This window comes from Amphiura filiformis, chromosome 9 (genome assembly GCF_039555335.1).
Source record: "Amphiura filiformis chromosome 9, Afil_fr2py, whole genome shotgun sequence".
In the NCBI taxonomy this organism is placed as follows: Eukaryota; Metazoa; Echinodermata; class Ophiuroidea; order Amphilepidida; family Amphiuridae; genus Amphiura; species Amphiura filiformis.
In genome coordinates this window covers 35,297,561-35,314,269 of record NC_092636.1, presented here as the reverse complement: position 1 = coordinate 35,314,269, position 16,709 = coordinate 35,297,561, and the positions used below count along the sequence as shown (strand labels likewise).

The window sequence follows — 16,709 nt, the reverse complement described above, 5'->3', positions numbered from 1 at the left end:
CTCACTCACTCCTCATACATACCAGTACCACCTTACACTCATACACACACCCCCCACTCACCCCCACCCATGCACCACCCCTACACTCACACACTCAATCACTCACTCTATAACTCATTTATCCACCACTCACTCACATTCATGCTCACTCATTCAATCACTCACTAATTTACCCATTATATACTATTTCACTTACTCACTTACTCACACTCATTAGTTTAATGATTTCCATATTATCATTTTACGCCACAGCACCATCTTGTCCATTTGGATCTGTGTACAAACACTGCACAGCACAATGTCCTGACCATTGTCTTGCACATCTTTATGAGGATGCCGATTTAGAATTGCCACCTGTTACACCTGAAGAGCTAGCCCACATGAGATCTACATGCCTAGAACACTGTGTACCAGGATGTGAATGTGTAGATGGGCGGATATGGAGCAGTGATAGATGTGTACCTGCTGAGGAATGTGGCTGTGTTGATATGGATGGCACATATATTCCTGTAAGATGAACATTTACCCAAAAGTTGTAAATGAATTAGTGATAAGGTCGAGTATGAATGGTGGGGTGTGTCAGGTCTATTCTGTGTTTGTTAAAGAAAACCTGACTTCTATGGACTCAGGTGCAACTTTTAAAATGGCCTCTTTTCTTATACAATTAACCATTGAGACTGAATGCAATGATGTGTGATGCTATAAATTGGTCCACAGGTGTAAAACAAATAGGGCTATACTTACCTTTTTACATTTTCACATTTCATAAAATATTGTTCGACTTATTTTAAAAAGTATCAGGGGAAGTTGTGGACCCTATAGAACACTTGCCCTGAACCAGGAAAGTTGAGAAAGACTGAACAAATGATTGGACAATATATGTGACGTGTCATGTCAAAAGAAGACACTTTTGGGCAGGATCGTAAATGGAGAAATAGCCCAAAATCTGTCCGGGGTGATTTTTTCACAATTTCGGTTTGTTGTGAATTTGTTATGTTATTAATGTTTAAAATATTGTCTGATAGTTTCAGACCGGAATATAACTGGCATATTTTTGAGACATTTTCCAAGGTAATTCCTATTCTCAACATTGTCAATAATATTTTTAAAGGCCGATATCTCAATTTCCAGTTTTATAATACCACAACTTAGGAACTCAATATGTTCGCTTAGGAATGTGCGATTTCATTGGGTAAAATGGCGATCTGGAGCAAAATATCTCTATATTTAAGATATGTAAAAACCTCAAAATTGATAACCTGCCCAAAAGTGTCTCCTTTTGACATGACACGTCACATATAACAAACAAATGAATAAATGGTTTAATTTTCACACAGCTTGGTGACTCAGTCATAAGAGAAGGCTGTAATGAGATATGTACCTGTGAAGAGACTGCAGGTGACTTGGAGTGTATGCCACTAGACTGTCATTGTGAAGCTGAGTGTGATGTACATGATGGTATCTATGGATGTGCTTGCCCTCCACCATTTGTTGGTGATGGCTTTGTGTGCTCAAGTAAGTCTGTTGAAAAGTTGACATATTATACATTATGAAAGATGTTATGTGATCACAGTACTTCAATCTTCAGGCCTTTATTTTAATAAAATGATAAAGTATTAGATTCCTTTAGTTGAAGTCAGATTTACATTTTTGCACAGGTAACACACGTAGGGTATTTTAAATTTATAAGATGAGTAATTGCTTAATGGACCTATTTATTTGCGATTGATTAAATCTAAGAGATATATGTGCATTCTAATATCTTTAAAAAAAAATTATATCAGGAACAACTTTTAATTATAACCATACTGAAAGATTAAATAATAGTGCCCTTCATTGTTTTGCCAATTCACCATTCACCATGTTGTTCATACAAGAACAGATCTTGACAACACCTTGTTATTTTGATCTCCATATTAATTGAATACCTGAGTGGAAGAAGGGCCCAACTCCAATTTTTTACAAAAATGAGTTAGACCCAGCATTTTATTGCCAGCAGACTGATCTTCCTTGTATGTGAAGGATGAGCCAAAATCCACTCTCCAAATAGTCTTCCACGTACACTTAATCATGGTTTTCATGGAAGAAAGGCCCAACTCCATGGAGTTGGGCCCTTCTTCCACAAATATAGTGTTAAAGAGGAATTTTGTTCATCCATGAAATCTGCTTTTCACTACAATAAATTTTCTTGCCAACCTATTACATGAGTTCTACTTGTGCAATTAATGGTGATTATCTAATTTCTGTAGCTATTTATAACACAGAACTGGTACTTGTGGTATATTAGTGGAAGAAGGGCCCAACTCCAGCTCGTATTGAGACCTGTACCGTTGCCATGGAAACATCATATATAATTTCGAATGTATGTACTATTGTATGTTCATGTATTAAAGGTCCCCTGAAGATAAAAACGTTCTGCCTATAAAACTTTTCCAAATATTAAGTTTTTTCTTAATATCTCAAAAACAGTTTTGATGGAGTTGGGCCCTTCTTCCACTCAGGTATTCAATTTAACCCTCTCCATACAGACTGCAGTTGAAAAGTTTTTAAAATTAAAACATGTTAGACTTGTACATTATTGTGATCATATTTGGATTTAGCATGTAAAATGCATTAAAATGAGTACAAACAAACCCAGTTTTGGTTTGGTGGTTCTTGAGATAGCTCTTGATATTTAGAGAAAATATTTCAAAACTTGAACTTTTTATGTTAAAGTCTAGCCAGCACGCAGGGCATTATTACAAAATTTGTTCATTTTTGTCTTCTCTATTTGTGTTCATCTTCTAGTTGATCCATGCTTCTATGAGCCATGTAATACCGGTGAATGCCATGCTAATGATGATAGGTTAACATATACCTGTATTTGTCCAAGAGGTTTGACTGGCCACAACTGTGAGATTGGTGAGCAGACTATCACAAAATTAGATGTTATAAAAATAATAACATAATTGTTCTCTATATATCTGACTGCCTCTCCCTCTCCCCCTCTCTCTTGTTCACCTTCATCCTCTCTGATCCTTTCTTCTCTTTATCACTTCCTTCTTTTCACCTGAATGGGTAACTCTATTTGAAATCTAAACCTCCTGAGTGGGAGATTAAGGTCATTTATATGGAATAGCCCAGTTTTTTGAAGGGACAGATTGCTTTAGGTCGCCAAAAAAGAAAGTCTGTCTCAGACACATTTGGTAAAAAAAGCTAAGTGCAGTGCTTTTTTTTAGAAAATGAGCTCTGAGGAATGTGGCTGTGTTGATATGGATGGCACATCCAGTAAGATGAACATTTGCCCAAAAGCTGTAAATGATAATAAGGCCGAGTATGAATGGTGGGGTGTGACTGTATGTGTGTTTGTGTCAAGGGTTTCATTTCAAATTTGATGTCCTTGTTTCATGGGTCTTACAAGTAGGGGTGCAGTTGATGTGTAGGTGTCCTATACAATTTTTTTTTACAGTCAAGGCACTATGTTTATACTTTGTGATATTCAAAAACAAATCATAATATACATAATAAATAGTTTTATTTGTCTCTTTTACAATCATGGCGAAATATGTACAAAAAACAAACAAACTGCAAAAAATTGGATCGTAATATGATACTGAAAATATCAAAAACAAAATTGAACATATGAAAGAAAAAAAACACACTAAATTTGACAGCCAACGCGTAACACTTACATTAATTGGAGTTCACATAACAATGTGTGTGGGTGTCTGAGACAAACTTTCTTTTTTTTGGCCTTACGGTTTTGAATTTTTAAGTTATGTTTTTATACTTGTTGTTTTCAGCTGGCGGTATTTGTTCTGCATACGGTGACCCACACTACCTGACATTTGATGGAGCACCATATGATTTCCAAGGTCATTGTTGGTATATCTTAGCAGCAACTTGTAATGGTGCCAATGTGGACCATCCATTTGAGATATTTGTCAACAATGATGCACCACCTAATAATGCTATGGTGTCTTCCACAAGGGAAGTGCACATACACTTGATTAATGAGGTGAGTTTTAGGCTTACGAATGATGATTCCAAGTTTCCCATCACCCACCCGCATCACTTTTTCCTTAAGGCTCAAATGTTCATTATTTTCATGAAAAAATAAATTATCTGAAAATTGAGGTGGAAATATCAAATCAAGAATTTAAACTCTCAAAATGTCAATTTGATTTGATTTTTGATTTGATTTGTTCGGGTTTTGAAAACCCTGGATAACCCAAGAAAGCCTCTATTGAAGCTTATTTCCATTGGGGTCCATGTGAACACCGGGACGGGGTGGGAACAGTCAGGGGTTCACACCCTACTCTTTTTGAAACTGGCTGTGAGATACATGTACAGGTATGACTCTCTGTACACGGGACCGACGGCTTAACGTCCCCTCCGAAGGGCGGAGTACTTTCATGATTCATTTACCCAATTCTAAATGAACCATGGGAGAGCGGAAGTCTGAATTTAATCTACAGAAGTTGCCAATTAATTTCAGACTTTTTTTTCAAAGTCAATATCCCAGCAAATCGCCACCGCCGGGAATCGAACCCGGGACCTCATGCACTAAAGGCAAGTACCTTAACCATTGCGCCACGCTCTCAAACATACCCTGTTGATGATTCAGAAGTGTGTCTTAGTTATAGAGGAGAGGATGTAGTCAATAATGAAAAAGGATTCCCTCATCATATTCCTGGTGATTACAAAAATGGCAATATTGCATGATTGTATAAATCTTTTGAAAGCAGAACTGACTGTTTTTCATGCTATTAAAATATAATGACATTATGTGATGTGATCAAGCAAAATGAGTCGGCTGTCAGGAATATGATTTTGTTATATAACCTAAAATAGTATTCAACATCCTGTATGTATTTTATTGTTCTGAGCAACACTGAAATGGTCATATCTCTGGAACCATAAGTCTAATGATGGGGTTTTCAGCAAAATAAAGCTCTGAGAATGAAAGTCACATATGAATCTTAAACAGACGCAACAAGAAACACAGATGCTGCACCCTTCACTTTGGCTGAAATTATTACATAGGAACACTTATAAACACATTTATTTAACATTTTCTGTAATTCAGGTTCAAATTGGGTAATTTAGTGTAGAAAATACATACAATTGGCAACTAGAATTTAATAAAATTTTCAAGTTGGCTTTATAAAAACATTGTAGTTGGCTTGGGGATCTTTCATTTGGGAATAAAACTAATATATATCAGTTCAGTTCATTTTAGTTCTTTCAAAAGTATGATATAACACCAAAATAATTAAAAAACACAAGGAGATGCAACAGAAGACAAATGCCTGGAAAGTGTTGCACCACCCTACAAAAAAAACACCCCAAAACACAACAAAAATAAGACAAGTGCGGATGCCTAACAAACAAAGGATACGCAATGATATCTATGTACTAATCGTTTGATTATTTAATTCTATGGTATTAACCACATCAGAGACATTACCCAACTGATATAGATTTTACATATTGTAGCCATAATCCTATTGTGTCAATTCTCTCATTTCACAATACGATGCGCCTCCAGCGGTCGCTGGGACAAGGCCAAAATATGCAGTGCATCATGGGACAATGATTCGACATCCAAAGCCCGCGTAATACAAATACAATACAGGAACATGCATCATTGTGGGTTTAAATGTCATTATAATGATGTTACATGCGAATGCACACTAAAACAACAATTTACAACTATTATAGTAGATCCATTTTCTATGTATTGATCACAGGGAATCCTTCGTGGAGCTGTTTTTAACATATTTATTATCACACTCACATGAAAATTCAATAGCAGCTAGAACAGCGATGTCGACTCTAGAGTTGAAAATTTGACTACCAAAAGCAACTGCTGGTGGCGCATCGTATTGTGAAGTTTATGCAGTAAATTATATACATAATATTTTTTTATCGTTTCAGGATATCACTATATCAATGTTGCGAGGCAAAGTATTACAAATTGATGGTGTGAATACAGGTACACCAGTGCAGATTTTACCTGGAGTTGGTGTGACAAGTGGAAATGAATTGGTAAGTTGTTCTTATTGCACTATTTTGCATAGTTTAAAAAAGATTTTGAAATGTTACATCTTTGGCCCCTAAAACAGTGTGATGAGAGCTAATTTACATATTATTTACATAATAATTTCAAAACATTATTCAGAGGCTTTTTAAAGCTCTTATAAGTCCAAACTTTCCACTTACTATTTTTTTACTCATGTAATAACCCTATCATGCAACACATTAGTTTTGCTGAGTCATAAAATATAGTTAATACAAAGTAAACATGCGCATATTTTTTGGGGGGCTTTGGGGGCGACAGCCCCCCAGGGTAAAAGCAGGGGCGGCAAAAACGAAGGGGTGGCGGAAGAAGAAGGGGTGGCAAACGAAGGGGCGGCAAACGAAGGGGCGGCAGAAGAAGAAGGGGCGGCAAAAAGAATTAGTAAAGAAAAAGGGCAGAAACAATTGTGAAAAGTATAAAAAAATTTGGAAAAAATTGTACTATACATCAAAATGTGTTACTTTTAGGGCGCTAGCGCTGATAATCCTTTTTTTTTTTCTCTCTTCACTTTTTCAAACCACTGAAAAAAAATTTGGTCAACCTTTTTGGGCTGTTGAGGAAGGGGCGGCAAAATTGAATTTTCTTCAGCCCCCTGGGGTAGGGGCGGCCACGGTATCCCACTGGTAAATTTTGATCTTAACAACCAAACTTCTGTCAGATACGATACATTCAGTATCTACTTTTAGCAGTCTCAAAATAGGATAATGTGACATTGTATTATTCAAGCCTTATTAAGTAGTTGGAAGCTGCTTTGGCAGTAGTAAGTGTCAGAATGTGTGACAATCTTCTGTATTGGACCAGCATTTTAGCTAAAATGTGAAGATTTTCACACATTCTTACTCTTGTTGTGAACACAGGCAAGAACCCCTAGCAAAAGTGTAAATAAATTGTGTATAAATTACTCAAAAGTGAAGGACAAGTCATTAGGTATTTTTGAAATGAAAAATTTGACAAAAAACAAGGAAAAAAGCAGAAATTGACAAAGTTGAAGTTCCATTCATATTCATGTCGCCATTTTCTCTACTTAGAGATATTACAGTTTCATGTAAGATGTCCTGTTTTGTCTTTAATACACAGGTTTTAGCTTAACGACTAGCAGGCTATGCTAGCACATCTATGATACTAACAAAAGTGCAAAAAACTGAATTTTTATAGTTTTCAGATTTTTAGAATGAGCAAATTGCTAAATAGGCCTTTAAAATAGATACAGCAGAGTTACCTGTGTGTATTATCTCATGCAATATTTTTCATCATAAAAATTTGATAGAACAATGGAACAAAATTGACACATTGTGCAAACTTTATAACAGATATAAAATAAGTCTGTGTATTAATCCAATTATTATTCATTTTGTTTCAGATCTTTCATTCTTATTTTGGCCTGACAGTAAGATGGAATGGTGCTAGCAATGTTGATGTGATTGTAGATGAACAATACCTTGGTATAATGTGTGGTCTGTGTGGTAACTTTGATCAACAAGTAACTGATGACAATACGGTAAGACAATTTGAAGAGATCTGAAAACTGATAATTCATTTTTCTTGATTTGAAATATAGGCAAATATATCTTGTTAAATAGAAAGAACAAAATAAGATTATGTGGTGTTTTTGATCATAGTTTGAAAAATATACAATAGGTTTTTTAAAGTAAGGTGTCAATTATAAGCTAGCGCATTATAGGGCAAATGTTTGTGGCAAGGAAAAAAATATTGGGGGGAGGGTATTCCCTTGTGGCACCAGCCGCACCACCACTGACAATTTACAACTGCCATTGTTTTTGTGTCATTGTGCTACCAAACAAAATAAATATGCTAGTTAAACTGCTGATTTGCAATAACAGGGTTATGATGTTATTTTGTATTGAAATAGGCAGTAGAGGCCTCATCACAAGCTCTAATAAGTGTAATGAGTTCCATTTTCCCCTTAGTTTCAATTGTCCTATGGAGGCAATAACGACAACGACACGCAGGAATTTTTTTTTTTGCAATCACTGGATTGATACCATCCGATTTTCTTATTTATTTTCAATGTAGACAGTTGACAGAAAATCAACTGTGTAATTTATTTTTCTTTATACTTTCAATATCGCCTCAGACAGCGACATCATCTGTGATTTTTTGCGCCTCAGACAGCTATATCATCTGGGCCATTTTGTATTTTTTAAATATCAAGTTCAATGAACTTCTCATAATTTATTTATCTATAGACAGTTGATAGAAAATCAACTGTAATTATATGTCTTCATACTTTCAATATCACCTCAGACGGCTGTATTATCTGAGTATACACAGTTGACAGGAAATCAACTGTGTAACTATTATCTTTATACTTTTAATATCAATTCAGACAGCTATATCATCTGATATTTTAAATAGATATAAATTCAAATTCATTAGCGCCTCAGACAGCTATATCATCTGGCTTATTCTTTAAAAGCAATATAATATCAATCATTGAAATCATATATGTATCAGACAGCAATATCATCTGATACCCTTTTTACGCAATCAGACAGCTATATCATCTGATGCCATTTACGGTCCTGAAGTGAGACGACCCACTTCAATTCCCAAACAGCATAATTTAATTTTGGCTTGGACCTAACCATTACTCATTTCCGGAATTAGGACAACCCAATTCAATTTCCAAACAGCCTACTTTGGAACGGACACTTAAATCCGAAGTTTAGCCTTTTGTCATGAAGTGGGACAACCCAAATCAATTTCCAAACAGCGTAATTTGGAATGAACATTACATATTGAATATAATTTTGTATAGTTTGCCAAAAAAGGGTTAGGAATGATGCCCTATCCTTGGGAGTGGTGGGTGGGTTTTTAATATTTGATCACCTCATCGGACGGTATCAAAACAGCTTGTGAGTTTTTCCTGGGAATGAAATTTGAGACGAGGGTCCACGTCCCCCAAATAACCGTCTATGATTGGCTCTCGGCACGCGACCCCTCTCCTGTGTTTCCGCCCATTATTATGATCAAATGGTCTCAAACAAAGGGAAACCCTTTAAAACTCGGAAGCCCGGGAATGTATTGCACCAATGACAATTTTGGTTTTTACTGAAGTTGCCTCAATACAAACCCGAAGAGCAAAAAAAACATTGAAACATGTCTTCGATAATTTTTGAGTCAATGTGCAGTTTGATGTTCTTACTCAAAATATGGCCATGACTGGTCGATTTAAAAATGCTGTGTTTTAGACCGTACGTTATCTTTTTAGTGCAATTGTTTCAGGGCGTTCCCTGTGAACTTTTTTATGCAATATTGTTTCTAAAATATAATATTTTTGATGTTTTCCTTTATAACATGCGATTTTATTTTGTTGTATCATGCTGTTGTTTAATATACCTGCGGATGTTTAAGCCCAGTTGTGTACCTTCTCAACCCTCCTGTTTGGCCTTTACTGTGTTACTTTTCAATATATCTGTTTTATGTGAATTATGAATAAAATTGAAACAATGAAACTAACAATTACTACTTAACCATAATATTGTTTTCTGGACAGGCAACAAGTACACCATCTGACTATGGCAATAGTCACATTTGGGCTGATAATCCAGATGGTTGTGTTGCCCAGGCTGTAGATGATGGATATGATCCATGTGCACAATCTGGACAACTAGCTACTATGGCAGATGAACTATGTGCAGTACTTACTGATCAAGCAGGTAGAACAAAGTTCCTGTTATTGTTTGTGAAATAATCTGTATACACTGAAATGTTCATTTTAAATTTTACTTAACAAAACCAAGAAAATATTGGGTTATTCCATTTGAAATCCATTCACCTCATATAGACGACACAACCTTACTTGTCGCCAAAGGGAGTGTGCATCTCAAATGGGGTTGCCTAAATGGGTGACTCCATTTGAAATCTTCACCCCCTGTGTGGAAGATTAAGGTTATGTTTTCCATATGGGATATGTGGATTTCAACTGGAATAGCATATTGCACTCTCCATATGATATTTTCCATCGCATCAGGGTACATCATCACATGTTATTCCTGGGAATCTGTTTTTAGATTTTGTTAGTCTCTTTTCCAGTCTTCATAAGAATTGTTTAGGTTCACAAGATTTTATATTCGGACAAAAAGGGCATTATTAGCAAAAAGAATAAGTCAATAAACTCAATATTATCAACAATTGTGACTTTTTAATATGCAGAAACCATGGAAATACAATCTTTTGTTGTTTCAATACAAAGACTTGCTATATTTTTGTCCATACTGGGAAAGGTCTCTTCTTGGCAAGTTTGACTTAACTTGACACCTCCATTGCTGCCAATTCATTTACATACATTTGTTGGATGCCGATAGAATTACATAATAATGGTGTAATTAATGAATTTTATTTCCACCTGAAAAGTAACATTTATCAAATTTGACCAACCTATCTACCAACCAGAAAGATCAGTTTTTGAAGTAGCGATGTAAGCTGAATGCAAGCCCATTCAGAATAAAAATCAATGGTTTTATGGTTTAATGTATATCTTTTTGTTTCAGGACCATTCAGTGCTTGTATTGCAGCATATGGAGCACTCTCAGACATCCAGTATGCCACCTGTAGATTTGATGTGTGTGCTACAGAAAATACCATCTGTGAAAATTATGAACAATTTGAAAGGCATTGCAAGGACAGCGGTATTGCAGTTGGTCAGTGGAGAACAACAGCATTATGTCGTAAGTTTTTCTGGCTCTGCCATGGAAAATAAATATTTTATTCATTTATTTATTTTATCAATCAGCAATGTTATGAATCTCACCTGTTTTGAGTTGAATAAAGGGCATTTTGTGACCCACAGCCTCATCCCCCCACTTTCCTCCAAAAAAAGTTGAGATTTTTATACCACTGGAAAATGTTTATGTACCAGAAATTTCTTGCAGATTAATTCGTTTAGCAAAAATTGCGTTCTGGTATGCCAGAACGAAATTACAACAGTGGCCTATGCATAATTCGCAAACGCAAAATCGGAATCAACTGAAATTGTGGGAATTAGATTTTTTCGTGGATATCTACTGAAAAATGTAATAAACAGAGGATGCTTGGCTCATGAAATCCTCCTTTAAGTCCTGGACCAAAATGGATGTTGGTATAATTGGGGTAGAACCTATTATTTTATCATTAAAGAAGTTTAAGACTAATCAACAACACTCGCGTTTTTGTCCAAATAATTTCAGTAACCATACTCCGTCATCAGCGGTGTGATACTGGTGAATGACTGATGTATGATCTTTACTTCCTGTTGACTTCCTATTTTATCATTGTATGACATCATGGAATGTGAAGTGTTGTGAACAAAGAATTATCTTTTTTATATTTTCATCTCATCGCCATAAAATATAGTTCAAGTCAGGCGTTATCTGTTGACAAACCCGTAATCCAGGCAAGCTACAAATCACACTCCTCAAGATGTCCAGATGTGTTGTAGGAGCTTCATTTGAATCACACTCCTACATTTATGTGTACTATGGTACATCATTCTATATAGGTGTGTGGTGACATAAAAGCACAGGCACAGTTCTGATAATAATAATTGATTCCCAATCACATTTGCATACCTCAAACAACAAGGCCTGGAAAGATTACTAAATTTAGTAGCGGGACATTTTGTAAATAATAATTATTCTCTTTCACATTTCAGCCATAACCTGTCCAGATGGTTTTGAATATAGCCCATGTGTAAGCCCATGTCCAAGGACTTGTGCCAATGTAAGAGAAGGCAGTCCACAGTTCCCATGTCTGTTTCAATGCATTGAAGGATGCCAGTGTCCAGCAGGTTGGTTGCTTAGTAACCAGCTATGTGTCAGAGAAGAGGAGTGTGGATGCTTTTACGAAGGCCATTATTTTGAGGTATGTTGAAGATATAAATGTAGAGATTATACCACTTGTGACATTTTGTTATGCTCAGTTTTTACAGTACTGATATTTTGTGTGGAATACACATGCAGTTGTGTGTCAAATGTACATGCAAAGTTAACAGTGTTCTGTCAGGTAACTTGTATTTGCATCCGATTGTGTGTCTCAACTGTGGAGACATGCAAATAAATGTAGACGCATTTACCTCACAAACACATGGGTCCACAGATTCAGATTCAACTTAATTACGCCACAGAGGGCCCACTTCAACCCTAGGTTATTCTTCCTTGGGGCCGTGGATAAACATGTTTTGGGTATGGCCGATGGGTGTCAATTTTGCATCACATGTCACACCACTAGAAAAGTCAAAGACCTTTGATCAGTACTGTAACCTATATTGACTCGTTCCACTGTAAGTAGGTGCTGGTGTATACTGTGAGGATAATTCACACTTGACGTAGGGCAGGATTGGCAAACCTCCCACAGCATATTATAATAGGACACAAATTTTGTAATATACTTTGCGCATTTTGTGTTAAAATAATGTAAAATGGGTGACATAAACATGAGTTAGCTACTATTATGATAGACTTTCTGCTAAAATCTAAACATTCTTGCTGCTAAAATCTTATAAAGAAAAGGGTAAAGATTAAGCTAATGCTGCAGGTACTGTGAGTAGATCTTAATAATAGTGTTTAGCAAGTCTTTAAAACTAGAAATGTTTAAATTTACGTCACCTTGTATGAATCTAACATCATTAGTAAAGAATTGTGTTTGTTTTACAGCTTGGTGAAGAATTCATCACCCCAGATTGTACCAAATCCTGTGTGTGTCTCATCAATGGAGAAGTGAGATGCAATGAAGAAAATGGGTGTGATATCAATGCTGCGTGTGATGTCATTGATGGAGTGCTAGGCTGCAGATGTAATGAGAACTATGTTGGGGATGGATTCACATGTATGGGTAAGGAAGATATACATCTATCTCGCTCACATATTAAATTCAATTGTTAATTCTCTCCACGCGGGTGTCGACTGCAGACGACAAGTTTTTTCAAAAATTCAAAATTTCAAAAATTTCAGAATTGTAAATTTTCATTACCATATTTGGAATCAACATGAAAAATGCATTAAAATGAGTACAAACAAGCCTAGTATTGGTTCAGTGGTTCTTTAGATAGCTCTTGATATTTTGAGAAAATATCTCAAAACTTGGACTTTTTATGTTGAAGCTTATGGCTAGCACGCAGAGCATTAAAGACAATTTGCTTTGTGTGCATCACTGTATTATGTTACAGAGCAGTAGCCAATCCACAAACTGGTATGATTCTATTTTAAACTTTAAAATATGGTTTATATCTCTGCTCAATATTTGCTATATGTTCCCAAAGTACTGAATTCTGCTTTCTGCTTTCTGGTCCTGACTGGGTACATCAAATTAGTTCAATGGTACACTGAACATACGGTGCATGAGCAATTTTCACAGTAATGTGTTTCTGCTGTGGAAAGTTAAAGTCATATTATGATATTTCCATAAGAAATAGAATTGTATTTTTTTTTATATAAAATGTTTGTTTTCACTATCAGATATGTCCTCTTTTAATTTGGGCCCAAACAGACGGGGCCGGCAATACAAAGAAAATCGCTATTTGATATCAGCGCATATGTCACCAATGCGAGTCACTCATTCAAACGTGAGTTGTGTGAGATCTTTTGATATGTCATGACTGCCCGCACGCCATGTACATACTGTGTTATGGACATCGCAACTAATATTTCCATCGTAATAATAAAACGACTGTTCCTGCATTTTATTCAAAATTTCAGATTTTGAAAAAACTACAGCATCTAGAGTCTTGATTTTTGCAGAGTATAGTTTACTAAAGTACATAACAATCATGTAAAAACATGAGAAAAATATTAAGGGGGTCCACTTCAGTAAATGTTATAATATGGCTTTCACTGGTATCATATTGTATGCTCCACACCATGAGGTGGGAATCGTTATTGTGTGTTAATACAAGGAAGAATAACTTGCTCTGTTAATAGCTATTAATCTGAAATGATTTTTATTTCATTCCACACACAGGTAACCCTTGCGGAGATGAGCCATGTAATAATGGAGGAGTTTGCCATCACACCACAGATCTTGAATACATATGTACATGCCCTCTTGGATTCACTGGACAAAATTGTGATATAGGTAAATTGGTTAAAAAAAACACATGTAGAAATCATAGGCAAAGTTGTAACAATTGTTCTACTATTCAAAGGTATTATTTGTAACATGCTTTCCATAGAGTGAACAATTTTGTATAATATCAAGTTTATTATTCACTACAAAACAATTTCATCCTACATGTATACTTGATCTTATATCAAGTAACATTATATGACATCCCATACCAAAAAGGCATATATTATAAAGAGGTGTATTTTGGCTCCTTTCTTCATACCAAACAAATGTTTTCTGGGAAAATTGTGGAGAGAAGCTTTTAGGGCATCTTTTCAGGTATGGTATCTGTTTTGACAGTGTGTGTTTACATTCTCATACCGTATTTACTCGAATAGTCGACCCCCGTTTCCAAAACGGGGGCGTTTATTAGAGGTCATTTTTAGAACGATAATTCCCGTTAAAATTATTAAGTAAGCTAAAAACACATGCTGAAATGACAAACTATGTACTTAGGAATGATGACTTCCGGTTCACTTCCGAGTTTACGTCCAGATTTTCTCCAATTATCAATGCCATTAGCAAACATGTGTGCACCTTGGTAAGCTTACTACACAAGATAGCATGGAAATATCAGTATTTTTGAAACATCTTGGTTAAAAAAAGTGGTGGGGGCATTTAATTGAAGGGGCGACTATTCAAGGAAATACTATATCTTTTCTGAGGACACAGATTAACTTTCCTGGTTTTTTTTTCAGCTCTGCATGTTTGTACTGCCTGGGGAGACCCACATTATATCAGCTTTGATGGTACCATGTTTGATTTCATGGGACCATGTGAATACATACTAGCACAGAGGTGTAATGTTGCAGGGGATACCCCACCTGATTTTACTGTTATACAAAGAAATGAGCCATATGGACGAAACCCACTGACATCTGTGACAAAAGAAGTGGAAGTCATGTTTGAAGGATCTGTAAGTACACCACACATTGACATGTTTGCACACATTGACATATCTACACACACTGGCCCCCAACCCCCACATGTACAATTGTACATAGTGACAAGCTTTACTTCAGAGGTGAAGTGGATGCAAAACATTGGATGAATACCTGGCCCTATTCAGCCTGTTGGGGTGAGAATGTGAGTCCAGTCTACTTGCTCAATAGTGGGACACAATGCCTTGTGATATCATCCACATAGTGCATCCAGTTGTAGATACCTGCACTTCTTAACTAATGCTCATAACATTTCTATCATTCTGTGTTTGTATATGTCACTTTGTCTATTTCTCTCTGTCATTTACTCAGTCCTCTTTCACAACAACTTGTACTAAAAGAGACTACTGTCGAAATTCATCTTCTGATAATGGAGATATTTTTTCCCTCTCAGCAAGTCAGTGACATCAGCATATATTAGGCAGTTGTTTTACACACGTATCTATGCGATGTGTATAAATGCATGCTTATGTACATCAGCGCTTGAGCGGATGTACGCTATTAGAAGCTGCATGCGCACTGACATCACTGACTCACTGAGAGCAAAAACACTATAGTAGCTTGATGCTTTATAATTTTCAGCTATTCAGGTATAGATAATTGAGACCCGAATTGAGAACCTAGAACTCACTAAGTAATAGATACTGTGTGTAATTATATCCCACAAAATAGTGTCATATGTCACAATATCATTCCTAACATAATATCAATATCAATAGGTAGTACAAAAATTCTACTCTTCACATTTTATAAATTAATAACTATTTTTCTACCTTTTATTCTCAGATTGTGACTATGTTGAGAGATCTAGTTGTGTATGTAGATGGTGTACAAGAAAACCCAACAATCAGTCTTAAGCATGGCAATGGGATAGAGATAGCTACCATCAGGCAAAGTGCTGGTTCTTTGGTAAGTCACTTATTAGAAGGCTTTCTAAGGCACCAGAGCCAAATTGGTTCAATCTTTGTACCGACCGTCAATGCTGCTTCGATGCTTGTAATTAATGGACGATCAACTAATTAATGAGAATTACTGGTAAATTTGTATTGGTCACTATCATTACATGCACAGATTCATATGTAATCACAATCAACAACTGTTAATTAATTAATTTGATAAATAATACGGATCGACCAAGCATCATGGTCGATCGAAAAATCAAACTAATTTGGTTCTATTGCCGAAGTAGTATAACATGTTCACTGTGGTTGTCAATTGTTTGTCTTTCTCTTTCTTTTTGTTTGTCTGTTATGTATAGTAATGTATGCTTATTTATTGTCTGTATGAGATTTTTACGGCCAGGCATGGTATAGGCTCTTTACATTGGTATGTTAAGTTTAAACTTAGAAAGAATTTCAATAGCTTGTAAATTGTACAATTCACAGAAATCAAAGTCAACAGAAATACCTTTCTTGAGGAACTCATATTATGAAGTTGTATGATCCCAACATCGGAATTCTGTACACCAGGGTAATTTTGCATGAAAGATAAAGCCACACCATGATATAATCCTGTTTTCCTTTTTCCTTTTATTATCCTTACAAATGTTTAATTATGATTTGTTTACAGATCTTAGAAACTAACTTTGGACTTGTTGTCATATGGGA

General features: G+C 35.8%; 1 protein-coding gene across 1 annotated transcript in view; it reads left to right on the top strand.

Annotated features, from left to right (window-relative positions):
* Window positions 1-16,544, top strand: part of LOC140160057 (IgGFc-binding protein-like) — a 37,163-nt gene extending 20,619 nt beyond the window's left edge. The window contains exons 10-23 of the mRNA XM_072183327.1: window positions 253-509; window positions 1,338-1,515; window positions 2,788-2,901; window positions 3,783-3,997; window positions 5,920-6,030; window positions 7,422-7,559; window positions 9,579-9,741; window positions 10,576-10,752; window positions 11,715-11,923; window positions 12,715-12,892; window positions 14,018-14,131; window positions 14,860-15,077; window positions 15,889-16,011; window positions 16,488-16,544. Coding sequence (XP_072039428.1) covers window positions 253-509; window positions 1,338-1,515; window positions 2,788-2,901; window positions 3,783-3,997; window positions 5,920-6,030; window positions 7,422-7,559; window positions 9,579-9,741; window positions 10,576-10,752; window positions 11,715-11,923; window positions 12,715-12,892; window positions 14,018-14,131; window positions 14,860-15,077; window positions 15,889-16,011; window positions 16,488-16,544 — 2,252 coding nt within the window. The remainder of the gene's footprint in view (window positions 1-252; window positions 510-1,337; window positions 1,516-2,787; window positions 2,902-3,782; window positions 3,998-5,919; window positions 6,031-7,421; window positions 7,560-9,578; window positions 9,742-10,575; window positions 10,753-11,714; window positions 11,924-12,714; window positions 12,893-14,017; window positions 14,132-14,859; window positions 15,078-15,888; window positions 16,012-16,487) is intronic.
* The last annotated feature ends 165 nt before the right edge of the window (window positions 16,545-16,709 follow it).